The sequence below is a fragment of the Lytechinus pictus genome, chromosome 3, assembly GCF_037042905.1.
Source record: "Lytechinus pictus isolate F3 Inbred chromosome 3, Lp3.0, whole genome shotgun sequence".
Lineage (NCBI taxonomy): Eukaryota > Metazoa > Echinodermata > Echinoidea > Temnopleuroida > Toxopneustidae > Lytechinus > Lytechinus pictus.
The window spans coordinates 13,195,869-13,215,863 of record NC_087247.1 but is presented as its reverse complement, the minus strand read 5'-3'; the positions used below and the strand labels follow the sequence as shown (position 1 = coordinate 13,215,863).

Sequence of the window (19,995 nt, the reverse complement as noted above, 5' to 3'; positions counted from 1 at the left end):
TTTTTCTACAGGAAATTTTCCCAATACCCTTTGTAAACAAAAAGAAGCAACCTAACATTTCAAGAAAGCAATAAATATATGAATAAATATCATATCTAGATTTTTTTTAACAAACATGCATGTTAGTTGACGTTGCTGGCCGTCCATAGTTGAGGTTGATCGGATCAATCGTAACTCTTTGTAAGATGGGGCCATGGGACCCGTCTTACAAAATCGCAACTATGGAAAGCCAGCAAAGTCAACATATAAAATGCATGTTTGTTCAAAAAATTCTAGATATGAATGTATATCCATAAATTCATTAATTTCTTGACAATTCAGTGTGATCTCCTTTGTATACAAAGGACATTTTGCAAATTTCCTGTAGAAAAAATTATGACACTGATGGATTTCCATAGTTACGATTGATTGGATCAATCGTAACTCTTTGTAAGACCGGGCCCAGCTGTTCCAACGAAATTGTGAGTCTTGGAGCCGAAGAGCCCGTGCCTCATCTTTTCTAAATTAATAGATAAGTTCGACAGGTTGTAACCTTATATCATCACGCAAATTTAAAATCATGGACAGAATTTGCAGTAGGATCTTATTCACAAAATTTTGTTTTGTCCATGATTCTGTCTAAATGACTTCTCGAAAATCATCGCTGTCATTTTCGTCGACTTGAATTACCTTGTTAAATTATCACAACATCAGAATAATTACAACGTAAAGAAACGAAATGCAAAGATGAAAGACTTTATTATTTATTTTCAATTGGCAGTATAAAATTCATTTCATATTTCGATACATCCATCTATCTTTCAACTTTTCAATATTTTCTTTTTCATTCCATTTGGGTAAAATTGCATTTTTATGGGAGAATGGTGCATGGTTACGGACGCAAACAAGCTTCAACCACCCTGTTTCTTGTCAGTTTAGTCTCAAATAGTGACGATTGTACGTGAAATCATACAGAAAATATCCTGGATTGGAGAAGCCACTATAGAACATGTAGAAGGTGCCGGTACGGGGCGTTGAATTGAGGTAACTTGGACCTAACAATATCTTAGTCGATCTTGATACAATAAAAAACTACATTATGTTGACCTCTTCCTTGATATATATATAATTTTACGGAAAGTAATGATTAATATATTCATTTTTCTTCGTGTCAGAAGAAAGAGTCTAGATAAATGGTCCGGAACTGAGGTTGGAATCACTGGGTGAACTATAAGAAACCTCGACGTCCTCGTCTGATTCTTCGGATGTGTTACCCCCTTGGGCCGTCTGAGCCTGGGGTCCCTGGAGGTTCGCAGCGGCTTGTTGGTCCTCCTCATCCTGTAACTCCTGCTGCTCCTGCATTTCCTCCATGTCCTGTTGCTCCTGCATCTCCTGCTGCTCTTGCATCTCCTGCATCTCCTGCTGCTCTTGCATCTCCTGTTGCTCCGGCTGCTCTTGCATTTCCGGCTGCTCCTGCATTTCCTGTTGCTCCTGCATTTCCTGCTGCTCCTGCATTTCCTGTTGCTCCTGCATCTCCTGCTGCTGTTCTTGCATCTCCCACTGTCGTTCCTGAGCCTCTTGCTGATACTCTTCTGTATTTTCCTGCTGCTCGAACTGTTGCTCATTGCCATCCTGTTGGTCTCCGTCATACTGACCCTGTCCCCATTGGTCTGTGTTCCATTGGTCGGGGTTCCACTGGTTAGGGTTCCACTGGTTGGGATTCCACTGGTTGGGATTCCACTGGTTGGGATTCCACTGGTTGGGATTCCATTGGTTTGGGTTCCACTGATTAGGATTCCATTGGTTAGGATTCCACTGCCGCTGCTGACGAGGTCTTGAGCCTAAAGAAGTTTTTTTTTTGGGGAAAAAAACCGAGTAGCACAATAATTGCTTGTTCCTGTTGTCATTTATTGTTTCTCTTCGCGAATAATCCAATGTACCACAATGCTATCATCAGTTTCTGTTTATTTTGTTAAGTAACCTGATGGATGATTCATAAAGCTGTTCGTAAGTTGCGATTGAATTTATGCATGACTCGGTAGCGGATCCAGGGCCAATGTGGGGGGGGGGGGGGGGTTGGCACATCTGGCCCGTGCCCCCACCCCTTTGAGAGGCACCAAAAAGATTCTTTAGAGGAATATATCATGCATATTCTACTGAGGACCCCCTTTTTTTGCTTCCTCGATTTGCTAGCAAAACCTTTTTTTTCTAGTGATAAATGCTACATCCCTATGTAGCTGAGTTAGTACCTTATAACATGCTCCACTCGTGCGTTAAATTTTGCGTACCTTTACGAAAAGCTTTTTAATTTTTTTTGCCCACCCCCCCCCAAAAAAAAAAAGAAGAAAGGAGATGATTTTTATCTGGACTGGACAAGCAATATGTGGGCCTATATCATGGCGATGTTTAGCCCAATGATAAACAGTTCAACGTCTTTGTGTGGATACAGGTATGTCTTTTTTAATTTGTAAATGATAATTATCAATAAATTGCGGAGATAAAATAATAATGAATTTTCAGAGTGATTCTTCCTTTACTCAGCTTTTTATATGTAGATGGTTGTAATTTTTTTCTTCAGTTCGATTTTTAATGCAAGATTTCAAATTTTCTGCAGGACTCGATGATGAAAAACAATGTTTTTTTTTCTTTGTTTAATGATATCCCTTTTTTTTTTCTGAACATAGATATATTTAAAAAAAAAAAAAAGTATATTTATTATCACGTTTTATTAAAAAAAACTAATACATATCAAATCGATACAAACAAAATGCGGTGGCAATAGTTTACATTCCATGGGTAGATGGAGGAGGGTATATAAAGAGAGAGAGAGAGAGAGAGGGGGAGGGGGAAGGGAAAGGGAAAGAGGAGATTACACTCACCGCGCGGTCGAGCTGTTGTAAGAAGTAATGAAAAAAGATAAAATGATCATTAGTGAATTTTTTACATGACAACGCCTTCAAAAATTATATATATACAGGTATATACCTCGACAATATTGCATTTTTATCTTAATTCATAACTAATTTAAATTCCCCACTAATATCAATAATTCAATATTGCTTTTACTACTTGATATTTTGATTTATCGTTCATAATACCTAGTTCCCACTCTCACTATTTGCGCCACGATTGAAACGATGGTCTTAATCGTGGAGTAATCATAGTGATCGTATCATATCGTATCTGATCGCATCAGATCAGTCGTGGCGATCGTATTGATCGTAGAATTTTTTGAATGGTTCAAAACTTATTGCCGCGATCATGAAAAAAAATTCATGAAAATCGAAATACAAAATAACAAAGACGAAAAAAGGTGTCATTATAGATTTTTTCTTGATTTCATCACTTATCATTATTCAAAACGAGGGTGATATACAAATGAGACAATTCATGATGCCACACAATTACCACTAATCTGTTCCACTTTGTAATGTGAAATATGAAAGATGTCAATTTTCGTAGATTTAATAACAAAGAATCCCTTGCTGTCAAATAATAACTAATTATACTGATGGATATAATCCCAAAATGTTCAGGGTTGAGTAATACCAGGTTTTACATTTAATGAGGAAAAACTTCATTTATTTCATATTTCATAATAATGAAAAAAAAAAGATGATGACTGTGTGTCGTAATCGGTTCATTTATTTGCATTCCATCTGTGGTATGATATAAACTACATAATATCCCCAATTTTATAACTTTCTTATTTTACATCCAAATTTCGATGATTATTTCAGTTTTCCTCTTGTTTGATTTGCCTTTTTGATCAAGTCAACTTGTGATTGGGGTAGACTTAACAGTGTTGGAATCAACATAAGAATTTAAAAAAATACCTTCTATTCCCGCTACTAGAGCAACAACCACACACACCGCAAGAAGAGACTTCATTCTGTAGAGTGAAAGGAAAAGAATAAGAACACGGTTAACTTCATTTCCATTATTTTCACTCGATGATTCATAATGGTACTTTTGATTCATCGTTGATTTAATTGGGACGTCTGTTTCCATGGCAACTGAGAAACTTGTTTCTGCGATTGACGGATTTTTTATTTATTTACAAAATGGGTTCAAAAGAATTATGATATACCTGTATATATATTATATTTATTCATTTCATCTAGTCATTTATTTATTATTATTATCATTGTTAATATTATCATCATTATTATTATCATTATTGTTTATTTATTCGGGGTGGGGGGAAAGTGGGGCAGATCCGCGTCTCTTATCTTATTTTTCTAAGTAATTACCATGTAACCCACAAACATAGACTATTTATTTCATCTTCGCTTGCATATTTTTGTAAATCATATGATCCCTATATGTTCCTTCGTGTCTTGAAAACTGCAGATATCTCCTACCTTAGAAATTAATAATTGAAGGGGTAAATATGACAATAAGCAAACAAATATAACAACTATCCTGTATTATTTTTCTCTTTTTGTATGTTGTCACCATGTTAAAGCACACGCACACACATTTCACCCAAACACTCACCCACACATCCTCTGACACCCCTCACCCACACACACCTCGTATTATGATTTGACAGTAAACATTAATGTTATATTATATCATATTATATCATAATATATTATGTTAATATTACCATTGTATTGTATTAATATTACCATTGCATATAGTATAATTCATCATGGAGTAGATTAAGATTAAAAAAATCATCTATTCCTGAGGCTGGGGGTTAAAGTTTTCTTCAGAAACACGTCACCGTTCATGAAAATTCCATTAGGCGTCATATCGATTGTTTTCTTGCTGAAAGATTCGATTTGGTCAGATTTCCGCACTGCCTTTGATATGACTCATCCTCAACGCGGTGTGTATGCCCCAGTCGAACCGGTGAATCCTATACCACCGATCGACCAAAGCTATTACGCTATTAACAATGACATAGAATCGGTCGGTTTGGAGTCAATATCGTAAGTGTGACTGTTGCATAAGATAGTTTATTAGAAAAGTCTGAATTTGAACATCTGAAATCAGTCAGTGCGTGTTGGGGGGGGGGGGGTGAAATTTTGCCCCTCATAAAATTTACCAGGTTGGGGGTGGGGTTAAAAGAGGGGATTTGTTTTAGAGACAGGGACAGTAATTGACATTCAATAATAATGACTACAGAATTAAAAGGTGTTGTTTATCAATGAGTGCATGCAATGTTACCATCTAACATGGTTAGCAAGTATTATTGTTTGTGGAGTACCTTCATGGATCCTGTGCGTTATTAAAGCATTATTGCCATATTTTTTTTATTGGGTTAAAGAAATCAGATTACGAATTTGGGCTTGAAACTGAAATAGGTGCCCGTGTAGTGTTAGAATTTAAATAAATTTGGATAGATTTTCTTTTACTAAAAGAATCCTTGATAGTCATATGTGTTGTGAAGTTGTTCACTGTGACTTTTACAATTATGGTGTATAAGTGAGACAAAGTTGTCACTGGTTTAATTTCATCACAAAATCAGCCTTTGCATATTTAGAGGGTAATTTTCTTCCGGTTATTCGCTTCGCTCGCTCGTTACTTTGATAAATTGTGCTCCATGTTTGGCCCCTCGCCTCATTACGCCACTTTTATTGCATATAGTCTACTGGATCTGAGTGGTCTTTGTACAAAACCTATGTAAATCACAGAAAATTAAGTAGTCAATATGTTAACGTTGATTGTATTTACAAGCAATCAAAACTGACTACAGATTTAATTTCATTTTTGTAGAAGGTCCGGTACTAAGGAAGCAGAGCAAGGTTTGACTTAGCATGTGTTGATTCCTCGGCAGTGGCGTACCTAGGATTTTCCAAAGGGGGGCAAATTCGTCCGTCAAAAAAAAAGGTCTTCAACCGCAAATAAAGGACATTTCGCACCAGAAAAAAAAATTGACAAGCAATAAAAAAAGAAAAAAAAAAAGGTCTTCAACCACAAATAAAGGACATTTCGCACCAGAATAAAATTGACAAGCAAAAAAAAAAAAGTTCAAAGGAGGGGCACACTTTGCTCGTCAGGGATCAGTTTTGACTCGTCGGGGGGGGGGGGGGGGGCAGAGACACGTCCCTTGCATGTGATGTGACTCGTCAGGGGGCAGTCTGCCCCCCTTAGGTACGCTAATGTTCCTCGGTATGAAAGGTCGAGGAGAATCTAACTGGCTTACAGGAAACTCCAGCAGACAAGGGCTATCATCCAACCCCGAACCAGCCCATCGCTCTCCATTTTGAGACCGTGCCAAGAATTCCCAGCATTTTAAAGGAAGGGGTAAAATGTTAAGGAGGTATATAGTTGTAAGATTTAATTTATATTGTAAATCCCCTCCTGCTATGTCAGTGATATACATATTCGTGATATTGATTATTAGAAGGGGGAACCTCTGTATACCTAAGGTTATGCTCATCTTCCCTCATCTGCGCTTTGGGAAGACAGCTAAATCCAGATCGCCTCGAAATGGTGTTAAATATAATTGAATTATACAGTAAAATATAAATCGTATTCTCGTATCCTTTTAACAAATAGATTTCACTTTATTAAAATCATTTCTTTTCTGTTCATTTACATTTTTATCACGACCAAACCGGCACAAACCACGATATGAGCCACCACCACCATCACCATCATCATCATCCTTCTCCTCCTCCTCATCATCGTTATTATTATATGTACTGGCAAATACATGGGCTAGCTTGGGGGCCATGGACCACCCCCCCCCCCAAAAAAAAAAGAAGAAAGAATTAAGAAATCACGATGAAGAACAAAAAAAGCAAGAAAAGGAAAGTGAAATAAACAAATATTATACTATTTTCTGAGTATTATGTCAAAATAATTTCAAAGCATATTATTGTATTAAATAGGTCAAAAATTTGCTCGCTCGCATTATTTTTCAGAACTATTGTTCCAATTGCCATATTATAGGGCTCATTACGCCAAAGATTATATATTATTGATAACTTTGGCATAAGTTTTAATATTATTAATAATTATATCATCGTTATCATTACTATCATTGCGAGCATTAAATATAATATGTTATATCGTTGGCGATGAAACGCTATATAATTATCTTTCCTCATCCATGCTTCGAGCTATACATCTAAATCTCATCGGAACGTATAGCCTGTCGTATCTCTTTGACTAGCGGTAATTATTTGCCTACTATCATGAATCGCAGTTTGATATATCATTACGATAATTTGGACGAAAGTATATATTTTGTTCTGCAGGACAACTTGAGTCACCTTCCACACCTTTTTAATCACACAATTATAATTTTGGCGACCCGACGATCTATTTAGTTTTAAATTACTTTTGAATAAATTATTCCATTTTGACCAGATCACCGAAACACAAATGCGACTCTAATCAGAACCGATCAATTTCTTAGTGAAAATCACAAAAATTCCACTCAAAATAACAAAATACTTTCCAGTCTCCACAATATCCCTCTACCGTCACACTGATAAATTAATCTTACAACCATAACTTTATGAAATCGATCCGTTTCCTTATTGCTCCAAAACTTCCCAGAGGTATTCGTCCGAGATCTAAGCTATCGATCTCTTGAGTTGTTTCTCGATTTGGCACTGGACAGGTTATCGGATGACTTCTCTGCCAAACCAGCTGAGCTTATACAAATCGAAGCATCTTGCTTAACAGCTCACACATGTGATATCTTGAAATAGAGGTTTTACATACTTCCGATTATTCAGCCAATATTTCATCAAATATCGACTCTCAACTTTGACCACCAAACCTATTAATTAACACTACATAACATTCACTCTCAGATTTGTATCAACCCAACCGAAAAGTTGGTTAATCTGCATGCATCAGCCAACAGGTAGTAGGTTTATATTTGAACCGACTTACATGCATGTTGGTTTAAAATTTCTGTGAGAATTTGCGTTATATTTTGAATCACTCTTGCAACACATGTCGTACATTCACACGAAAGAGTCGTAGTGTGAGCATGGGAATGCTCTAATTAATTACAATAATGAAACATTAATAGATAAAATCTAAATAACAAAAGATGCAAGCAGTCGTATCATAGCGAGCAGCATATTTACCTTGATAATGACTGCGTGTTATTCAAGAAAGACCAAATGAAGAAAGATGAATCACTGAACAAATCAGTTGCAGCAGTTTGTCCAAGTAAATTATATCAAACGAAAACTCCGTATTTATTTAAAAAAAAATCACGTTGAAACAGACCTTTCTTTGAACCTCATAAGAAATCTTATAGAACCATGAAACCGAATGGAAATTCTTAACAGAGCCATTGTGGAGCAAGTGACGTCACCGTTATCTCCACCAATCGCATGGCTAGAAGCTAACGGGGGTGAAAGGTGATGATCGATTTGTATCATATCATCGGGACACAAAAAATATGAAGTATCTGTCTCTCTTCATTTCCTTTAGCAATGAGATCTTCCGCTTTTGAATTTTCTCACGCCGGAAAGACGACTTGAAGCTTAAAGAGTTTGAAAACTTTCAAAACACTGAAATATTGCTTTAAAGGAGTACTCAAGGCTGGAAAGAATAAATGTCAAAATAAATAGATTAAATGCTGAGAAATTCATCCAAATGTGATTAAAAATTAAGAAGTTATTGAATTTTAAAGTTTGACAATATTTTGCAGAAAAGGTAATGTATGACGTCATAAAATTGGTGCACTGATGATGTCATTACCCTTTTCTCACTAGATTACATAAAATCACGATTATTTTGTACTTTTGGGGTACTTTTTATACATTTGTGTACATCATGTCTCCCTAGTAATTGAATGTTGCAGCAATGGTTATCTAGTCACTAGTCGACCTTATTTTCACATTCTTGGGGAATTTCTTCGAATAAATATACAATAAAGTACAAACAAATTGGGATATGACATCATCAGCTCGCTCATTGCATATTCATAACGCAAAGCACAGAGCTGTTTCACCGATATAATGCAAAACTTTAAACTTATATAACTTTGTTATTCCTTCTTCGATTTTGATGAAACTTTCAGTGTTGTGTTTGTCTGATTTTACTTTATCTATTTAAACCATAGTATTTTACTTAGCCTGGAGTACCCCTTTAAATCACTTTGTGGTCTTCTTACTTCCAGAAGTAAAAAAACGGTCGATAGAAGATAGCACAATAATTCGAACTTCAACATAGGCCTGCTTAATCAATACCTTTCAACAAACTATTGACATTGAACTAGTTTGTATTGATGGTAAACTTGATTTGTACCTGGTCCTTGACTTTAATCGCTCAAAGATACGATACCATGATTCATCTCTATCATTTGCATTTTTAAACAATTTTCTCTCTCCTATTCGAGAGTTGATTTTTGTTGTAACAATATCTTTTTTAGTTATCCGCTCACACAGATCGGCGAGGTGCTGCACTACATGGGAGGGAGGGGGGCACCAATCCGACCACCCAGTATAATTTTTAAGTAGTGAGTAAATGAGGAGGGGGGAAAAGAGGAAAAGGGCGGAATAAAATGAAGAAGAAAGGAGAGTATAAAGAGAGAGAGAGATCTTGGTCACGTAACTCTATATTTCTCCTCTGTTCCAATTGAGAAATGAAATTATGTCAGCGTTATATCTTGACCCTTTTCTCCCTCTCTCCCCCTCTCTCTCTCTCTCGATATTGAAGAACATGACCAGAGGTGGCTTTTTATATACAGTAGGTAATGGTTGAGTTCGCTTTGCCTAACACGCACTTGCAATTCAATATTTATTTTTTATTTTATTTTGTTCACACTCCTAAAAAAATGGCACAATTAGTAAAATATTTGGAACCAAGTGAAGAAGTGCCAAGCCGGACAAGATAATCATTAACGAGGCAATCCAGTGGTTGGATTTCGTTCAAAATGAATCGTCGTAAAACCACCCGACCCGAACGAACATGATGAATGACTAAATACATTGCGAAATTAGACAAATTATCATCCGTTTTCCAAGAAGATAATAGACTGAAATAAAATTATTTCATACACTTAACATATTAATGTTATAAATGTAAACAACAACATGATGAATATGTTTTACAAAATGTATACATCGTAATGATAACGAGAAAGCAATTATAATATTTTGTTCGAATTAATTTATTTCAGTAATGAATCATTAATAATTAAATCATGTATGTAGAATGTTTGGGTGTTACAGTTGTTTCTTTTTTTAAAACAAATTCTAGCACTACCCAAAGACCACTAACCCTACAATTACCAGTTACTACTACTACTACTACTACTACTACTACTACTACTACTACTACTACTACTACTACTACTACTACTACTACTACTACTACTACTACTACTATTACTTCTACTACTACTACATCTGATACCACTACTACCATCTACTATTATACAAACAAATTATTTAAAATTCTGGTAAAGGTGGGGGGAAATTAGAATGATCATGGAATAGATTCTGGAAGTAAATGAAGTATGTTTATTGCTTAGTCCCACTGGTTTGGATTCCAAGGTTGATAACCATTTCTGTAATAAGCATTTGGTTGAATTGTTGAGAGGACATAGGAACCGTAATCTTCTGAGGAGAAGGTTGATCCTCCTGGCGCAATGTAAGGGGCAGGAGCGTTTCCAGCAGCACCGACAACGACCTCGCGAGATTGTGAGTTGTAGACCAACTGTCCGTTAGCTGTCTGCCGTAGAGGGCCTCGCTGGTTCTCAAAGGCATCCTCACGAAGCTCCTGCTGATTCTCCAGCACCTCTTCCTGCTGTTCGAATCGTTCCTCGGGATCTAGCATCCACTGGGTTTGCTGACGCTGGGCCTGTGGCTGTTGTTGGTACCATTGCTGGTTCCACTGATTGTACCCCTGACGCCATTGGGGTTGCCATTGCAGCAGTTTCCGACCGGCTGGTGCACACTGCCCTAAAGGTTGAAGATTGAAGACCACGAATTGTTTAGGAAGTCAAAGAACGCATGTAAATTATTTTGCATTCGATAACTAAAGGTTGACATAAAACCCCTGATATTTAAAAAATTCACCACCGAACGAATAGCCACTTAATTTCATTTCCAGTAGATAAAATTTTTGTCGGCAATAAATAATTTACGTTGAAAATTGGCTGATCGTTTATTCTTGGTTGGCTAATTAGTTAGTTGGTTGATACGTTGATGGGTTAATTGGTCTGTTGATTAGATGATAACAATCACAGTATTGGGATGGGGGTCACACTCTCCCCCCTTATCACCACCTCTGCAATGTGCCCTGACGAACATGAAGCTAAACGACTAATATGACTTACTGAAAAAAACAAAATAAATCAGGTGACTACTAATGAACTAACTAATAACAGCAGCCCAATATATAAAACCAAACAATATTCTTCCAATCAACCAACCAGAGAAGTTCCAGCCATCATTAAAGGGATGGTCCGGGCTGAAAATATTTATATCTAAATAAATAGAGTAAAATTTACGAAGCAAACTGCTGAAAATTTTAACAAAATCGGATAACAAATAACGAAGTTATTCAATTTTAAACTTTATCAATATTTTGTGAAAACCGTTATATGCACATCGACATGTATATTAATTAGGTGGGCTGATGATATCATATCCCCACTTTCCTTTTTCTTATGTTATAACATGAAATCATAATTGTTTCATTTTTTCATACATGTGTAAATAATATGTCTTCATGCGGATGAAATAAGTTGCGGCAATAAATTACTAATGCACTTAATCAGTTGTCAATCCAATGTTTTAGTTATTGGTAGAAAAATGTTGAATAACACTAATTTCATATAGTAAAATATAAAAGAACAAGTGGGAATAAGACATCATCAGCCCACCTAATGAATATTCATGAAAACATGCCTAGAACTGTTTCACCACAATAATTCAATTCTTAAAAATTCAATAACTTCGTTATTTGTTATCCGATTTTGATCAAATTTTCAGTATTTTGCTTTGTGAATTTTACTCTATTCATTGAGATACAAATATCTTCAGCCTGGACCATCCCTTTAAGGACACCATAATCCATCTCTATTTTATGTGCTATCTTTCCAATGTATTTTCATAGTCTAAACCTTATATTTGTAATATTTGAATTCAATATATATTTTATTCATCAATCTAACGAAAATTAATATCCCAGCCATCTATCAGGTAGGACTCGATGCTATAAAATGCATGATAACAACGTTGATTACATTACTAACAGAACGACCATGTGTTCTCAACACTATCACACAGTTATTATATTCTTATGTTTATTACCTTAATAATTCAAGAAAATGTCGATGTTGGGAATTTCAGAAGTATTAAAAATCCTTTATTTAATAAACTCTTGAATAACGACGGCATAATATAAACATTGACAACATGAATAACATTAAAAATATGATTTCAGTGCTAATCAATACAACATGTCTTCTTATTAATCTTGCACTCTTAGAAAAGGCTGATGCGATTATACTAATGGGATATCACTTTCCTTGATTATACGGGCATTTTCAATGCATACATAATGTCCTAGAATCCTTCCCCGTTGCAAATGCGAAAACTCATTATTTTTAGGTTTTTCAAAGACGCAGAAAAGGGTTTTGAACAGTTTTTTTTAAGGAACCGCTTTTGGTTCTACTAAAGGAACCCTTTGAGGATATGGGTTCTTGATGGTGTGAAGAACCATAGTAATTTCCTACAGAGTTCTCTATACAATCTTTTTTTAAATTATTATTATTATTATTTATTCGGCATTTCAAAATACATAAATTATAGTACAATCCAAATTACATAAACAATAGGACATACGTGACATTGTCATAGTACAAAGGACCTGGAATAGAGATGAAGGGGCTGCCTGGGTTTGGAAAAGGTTAACTAAATTACCATGACCCACAGGTCTTCCTTCCCACACCCCTTTACCTCCATCCAGGTTAGTATAAGAATATAAAAAGAAACATATGAATTAAAAGTATATATACAACAACCTCATCAAGAACCACACCATAAAGTACATTCTGTTTCTGTTTATGGTAACTCCCGTAGGAACTCGGCAGGACAGCGTTTTGCTGGTAAACGCCAAGCTGGCATATAACCAATTACCTATGAAACATTTTACGTCTAGATTGTTAATCAGTCATAGTGGCTGACGTTATAGACAACATATATCACTCTCATGCCTTTTTTATTAAAGTGGAGACAATAGCCGAGTTGGGATTCGAACTCACAACCTTGCGATTATGAGTCCAATGCTCTAACCACTGGATCACATGACCCGTCTTAAACCAGTCTTACAAGGAACCTTAAAAGGTCCCTTGTAGAACATTTTTAAAGGACTGTTCAGAACTCCTTTCTACTTCTTTGTAGAATTTTAAAAGGTTCCAAATACAGGACAAAGAAAGTTTCTAAAATTTTCAAGATTGTGGATTTGCTTACCTTCTAGATAGAGAACACAGAGTACAAATGAACCTAGCAAGATGGTTGACTTCATCTGAAATAAGAAAAGTAAACGCGTGCCTTTACCATGCATGACAGGTTGTTGTATTGCAATGTATCACGGCACAAAATTAAAGTACGTTGCACAATTACTGTAATTATTTTCATTTTATCTGGAAAAATAGCCGCATTAGGTCATTGATTTTAACAAATATAGCAACACATTTACACCGCCAAGAAATTTTAAAAAAAATAAAGATTAAAATTCAGCAAGAGGGTAAGTAGACGCAAGGAAAGTTTTCAGACCAGACAGTTTAGGGCGACAATTGATGAACCATCTCCCAAGTTGTCGAATCTGACAACTTTCTTTGGCTTTGAATGGTCGAGAAGCACCGATGTCTGTTACTCAGGTAACCACCTTTACTAAAATAATTTTCGGATTATAAAAACTTGTTTGTGTTTTACGAAACAGTCAAATGGTTGCAAACTACAACCAGTCAAACATTTTAAAGAACAATAACTTATGTTTATTGGAATAAATTCTTCAAAAGCACATGATGAAGAAAGAAAGAAGGAAGTATCAAGTACGTATATAGTGTTTCGCTTGTTTTGAAGAGTCAACAGTCATGACAGTTGATGGTGATTTTGATTTGCAAAAAGAGGGTTCATCGAAGAGCGTCATAGTTGTTGCAATTATTATATAACAAAGAGCGCCATTGGAGAGATGTATTTAAGAAAATTATCTTCCATGTATTAAAAAAAAAAAATTTATTTACAGAAGCAATTTCAAATGTAATACTAAACCCAGTGAATAAGGGACTCGTAAGTAGCATGCAAGGACCAATGTTATATTTAGTCCACAATGACTTGCAAAAATTGTTCCCTGTCAAGCATAAAGATGCATTAATATTGTACATCTCTATGCATATAAGTCGCTCGCACAAACTCACCCTCGTGCGCGCACGCATACTCACGCGCGCACACACAACACATTTCACACCTACACATAAGCACAATGTCGTGATTAGATGTGCAAGGATGATAATCATGCATGGTAATTGTAAAAATCATTTTTATCAAATAGTGAAAGCGATTTAAAAAAAATACTAGCAAAAACAACCGATTAAATATCTTACGAACTAGATGCAAATTTGAAAAGATGAAATAATTAATTGCGGTATACGAAGAACAAATATCAAGGAAGAAATGCTTACTTTGATGATGATGATGATGGTGTTACAGGTTGAGATGGTAACAAGAAAGAAGAGGCAGAATGAACGAAACAAATTCACTCCGAGATGAAAACTCTCTTCAAAATGTTCTCTTGACTGGTATCTGCTCCTATTTATGGGGAAGGGGAGAAAGCATTTGACTTTTCACCTTTCCTATTTAAATTCCTAGTAGTAGTGGACCTTAACTTCAGTCCCAGGACAGGAGAAAGAAGACACCGATAAAGAAAAACACCCAAACAAAAAAGTGCCTGGATAACACTCACGTGTTCCAGATGCTTAGTGCAACAAAGAATTAAATCAACTTAATAGTGAAAAGGGGCAGTATGATATCACGAGGTTATTGACACAAAAATAAACAAACACCAATGAGAACATGCTAGACGCATAGAAGGTCTACATCTGTAAATTCTAGCGTTATCGTCACATCCTTATAATTTTTTTTTTGATTTGATATGAAATAAAATCGATTTCCACATTGAGGTAAAACTAAAAAAAAATACCTCTAAAACAGGAAGCCATCATTGTGATGTCATAGATTAAATTTTAGCCAATGGTAAACACGATAGAGGGTATACGTGCGAAGAGCACGGTTTCATTTTGGATCGAAGGAGAAGTTCTTCTCATTTCTTGGCGAGAAAGAGAATTTCGTGAGTTTTCTTGACGTTTGAAGCTTACATAATTCTCTTATTGGCAAAGTCTAATCGACTGGCAATTTGCCTCACCTCTACTTAAAATACAAAATATCAGCCCTTTCAGCTGATATGGGAGTTCTTGTAGCAGAGTTGTCATTGACAGTGGCATTTTTGTTGATACAACTGAGAAAAAGGTAATTAAATACCGAACATGAAATGGGAATGAGAGCATATAGGGACACATACATTCCTTATTATCTCAACATAGTGGCTAAATTTTCACATTCAATTTCAAGTCGAAGTATACAATCACTGTATTTCATATTTTTTTAGTGAAAAAGAAGAGGAAAAATAAGGTTCTGACAGAATAGAGTAGGGCAATTCATTTTTCATAAACATACATCATTGGCAGGAAAACCTAAATTCAAACAATATAAAAAGGGTTGAACCCCAAGCCTCTAAAGGTTTCACTTCGTGATTTTTTTTACGAAGTATAAGATGTTGAGTTAACCTATTCCCTTTAGTTTAGGTCGAGATAAACCTATAAGTAAGATGTTGATGTGCCCTTCAAATCTATATCATGTTTTGATAAGATCAGATTTCCTCTCCTTCGTACAGGATAAAAACTTTGAAGGTTGCGTCAAAATCATCTTTCAAAAGAATATTGAACGGAAAGTATCGCGACGTGGAATGGTTGCCATGGTGACGAATGGACAGTCATCCCCGCGAGGATGTTCATCTTTTCCTCCGGGGATGATGCCCTCACCCAGATATCCCATGATTGGGGAGGATGATGTGGGACAAAGTTCGGCTCTTTTTTTTCTTTAAGATTTAAAGAATATAGGCCTATTCCTCGACTCTTGCTATCCTTCGTCAGCTCAGTATTGACCTTTCAAAAAGTAGGACTACAATCACGCCAAGAGCATGATTTTGTGAAAATGGTCATTAATTGATAAATTGATAATGGTAATGCTCTCAGACTTTTCAAGACATTTATGTGGCAGTCACGCCAAATGACAGAGTCAACCCAAATGTTCCGAATCTTGAGGATGTTGAATAAAAGCTATTTGATCGGCATGGAATCACAATGTTGAGGTGCCGTGGCCGAGTGGTCTATGGCTCCCTACTACACCATGGAAGTCCGGGGTTCGATTCCCGCATGACCCTTGACCAAGGCAAACTTTATCTCCTTTGCTCTTTCATGTCTGTTATCTAATTTCATCAAATAAACGAAAATTCTTCATGCATTAATTGATACCAACTCGTGCACTTGTTTTTAATCTGATAATAATAATAATAATAAATTATGAGATTTGAAATTAATCGAGCGAGTTCTTTAAAGGCCAAGTTCACCCCAGAAACAATGCTGATTTGACTCATTATATAAAAATCAAACAAGGAATAGGATAATGCTCACAATTTCATCAAAATTGAATGTAAAATAAGAAAGTTATGAAATTTTTAAGTTTCGCTTGTTTTTCACAGAACAATTATCCAGTCTTTATCAGAGAGTCGACGAGGTCCCTCGCTCGCTATTTTTTTTTATTGTCTGAATTATACAATGTTTCAATTTTAAAAGATTTGACAATTAGGACCAACTTGACTAGACCACCCAATTTCTAAATAAAGGCGAATTCAATATGTTCAGGGAGGAATATAACTTTGTTTCACTTGACAATGAGGAGAAAATTGAAATATTTCATGTTTGATATAATAAAATACAAAAAAAAAATAGTGGGTGTTCGATGTCATCAGTCCCTTCATTTGCATACCGACCAGGATGTGAATATAACTGCTTTGTGAAATTAAGCGAAACTTTAACTTTCTTATTCTTACATCTGATATTGATGAAATTTTCATTGCTATATTTAGGTGTTAGATTTTACCTATTTTATTATATCAACTTTTTGTTGGGGTGGACTTGTCTTTTAACTTTCATCAGAGTTAGAGGCATGTTGAAGTCCCACTAACGAAACCTTCTCCAGACAGATCAAACCTTTCAGTAGAGTAATGAGCGAACAAATTTTTAGGTCCATTATTATCTCAGTCAACATTTGCCCTGTCATGCCTATGGCGGCCGTACGCCGAGTCGAAAACATCCGTGTTTAACATTAATTTTTATTCGAACCACCTATATCTAGTTATTTAAAAAAAAAGGTTAAAACGGTTGTTTTCGCCGTAGAGCAAATGTGACCGAGGTATACAGAATTATTCTATTGTTAATTAAAGGACAAGTCCACCCCAAGTAGTAAATTGATTTGAATAAACAGAAAAAATCCAACAAGCATAACAATGAAAATTTCATCAAGAATGGATGTAGAATAAGAAAGCTATGACATTTTAAAGTTTCGCTTAATTTCACAAAACAGTATTATGCACATCCTGGTCGGTATGCAAATGAGGGGACTGATGACATCACTCACTATTTCTTTTGTATTTTATTATATGAAATATAAAATATTATAATTTTCCCCTCATTGTCCTGTGAAACAAAGTTTTATTCCTCCCTGAACATGTGATGTCATTGCCGTTGTTATAACATTTTATGGTTTAGCTAAGTTGGTCCGTGATGTCAAATTGGTAAAAATTAAAATATTGTATAATTCAAATAATTAAAAACAAAAAATAGTTAGTGATGGACATCATCGACTCTCTCATTTGCATGCCACTCAGTTGTGAATATAACTGTTTTGTGAGAAATACGCGAAACTTTAAAAAGTCATAACGTTCTTATTTTACATACGATTTTGATCAAATTTTCAGTATTATGGCTTGTATGATTTTTTTCTATTTATTCAAATCAACATTTTTTCTGGGGTGGACTTGACCTTTAAAATGAATTAAGCAAAGACTAAGAGAGTGATAAAGTGACGACATTCTTTCTACATGAAGAATGAAAAGAGGGAGAAAATTCAATGTCCCCTGTGATTTTCAAGTAGTGAAAAAATGAAAAGAAAAAAATAAGAGGTAGAAATGACAGAGAGAGAGAGAGAGAGAGAAAAAAAAAAGAGAGAGGTATATAGGTGTAACCCTATAATAGCTCGACTATTCCTTTGCGCAATAAAATGACGTCACATCGGGGCCTGTTTGTTCTCTCGCCCCTATGTACCCTAGGCTCGTATATTGTGATTGGGACGTCGATCCACCTGCTCGTCATTATGACTTTATATTATTCACAAGGATCGCTAGTCATAACAGAAATGAAGGCTCAATATTCATAATGGTCGTTATTCATATTCAAAGAAGAGGATTGCTATCGGGTAGAAAGGGTATATAGCTTATAATCACGAAAAAGAAAATGGTCGCCAGCCGTGTTAGCCATAATTGAATAGATCAGGCTAGCGAGCTCCTTCTCGCTTTATGACTAACGACCTCCTGGATTATGACTAGCGATATTTTCTCCAAATGAGAATAGAGTACATTTTCTTCGATAAATGATTACACTCTAAACAAATATTGGGTAAAAGTGCTTCATGAGGGTAATTAAGTGTCCAACCAACACTTGGCATTTCTTTTGGGCATTTTTCTTTATCCAATGTGATGAAAATTCTGGCCATTCTAAAGTAATTGCTGCTTATTTTTTAACCTTACTGGACATTATGCTTCCCGCATTGGGTAAAATACTGCTCCAAATTGGTTGGACACATAATTACCATCTTGATGGTTAAAATTTCACCCAACAAATTTGTTTACAGTGTAGCGATCCTCTTTGTGGATTATGATTAGAGACACTCATCTGGTATTATGAATACGATTGATTATTGATGGTGGTCCTTTTGATTATAATTTGTGACCCTCCGTGTACAGAAACCCTCCTTCAATTTTATGAATAAGAACCCAATTGGCTTTGTTACGATTAATTACCCTCATGGTGGATTATGAATGACGACCCTCATTTTATATTATGAGTAGCAGATCGTATGAATAATGGTCATAATGATTTTTATAAGTAGTGACCATTTTTCGCTTTATGACTAGCGAAACTTTAAAGTTTATGACTAGCGGGCCTTATACTTGCCACGTAATTGGTAGGGGTCATGATAATAAACATGATGATGATGAAATTATTTCAGTTGTGAAACTATTATGAAGTCAAGAAAAATTTAATTCATAACTCAATAATGTAAATGATATGTTGATCTACTGATCAACTTGCTGTACGGTTTCAATAATTTTATTCTCTTGATAGGCATTTATGCCAAATTGCCAATCACAACTTGAAAATTGTGTCATTTAACTAGCGATCATGTGTTCAATCACTCTTCTATCAATCTTTTCTCATTCACCATGTAACTACACTGTTAGAAAATTTATCCTTAAAATAAAAGTTCCTGCAGCAGAGTCTCGAGAACACCTGTAATCTTACCATATTGCGTAATCTTACATTACATCATTTAAAATTACAGGAAATTTGTATTGGTGTATGGAACCGATATGTCAGCCAACCACTCATAAACTCAATCAATCATTCGCATATTATCTCACCCACTCATCCATTCTCTCTTCCACTCACTCATCCATTCTCACTCACTCAACCATTCACTCACCTCACTCACTTAATCATTTACTCAAACAATCAGTCTCTCACTCACTCGATCAATCAATCAATCAATCCATCACTCTCTCACTCACTCACTCACATACTTTCTCACCCATTCTCTTACTACTTACCCACTCACTCATACCCAGACTCACCATACCCACAATCACTCACCCACCCACCCACTCATTCATTCATTCTCT

At 35.6% G+C, this 19,995-nt stretch overlaps 2 protein-coding genes across 2 annotated transcripts; both read right to left on the bottom strand.

The window, feature by feature from the left end:
• Positions 1-719: 719 nt before the first annotated feature.
• Positions 720-8,200, bottom strand: LOC129256525 (transcription factor SPT20 homolog). Its single transcript, XM_054894708.2, has 4 exons — positions 8,043-8,200; positions 3,816-3,871; positions 2,859-2,870; positions 720-1,820 (listed from the first exon to the last, which is right to left on the bottom strand). Exons 2-4 carry the CDS (start codon positions 3,868-3,870, stop codon positions 1,165-1,167), a joined length of 723 nt encoding a protein of 240 aa, XP_054750683.2. The 5' UTR covers position 3,871; positions 8,043-8,200; the 3' UTR covers positions 720-1,164.
• A 2,237-nt stretch (positions 8,201-10,437) lies between these two features.
• LOC129256526 (antigen LPMC-61-like) lies at positions 10,438-13,443 on the bottom strand. Its single transcript, XM_054894709.2, has 2 exons — positions 13,389-13,443; positions 10,438-10,871 (listed from the first exon to the last, which is right to left on the bottom strand). Exons 1-2 carry the CDS (start codon positions 13,441-13,443, stop codon positions 10,438-10,440), a joined length of 489 nt encoding a protein of 162 aa, XP_054750684.2.
• Positions 13,444-19,995: the final 6,552 nt, after the last annotated feature.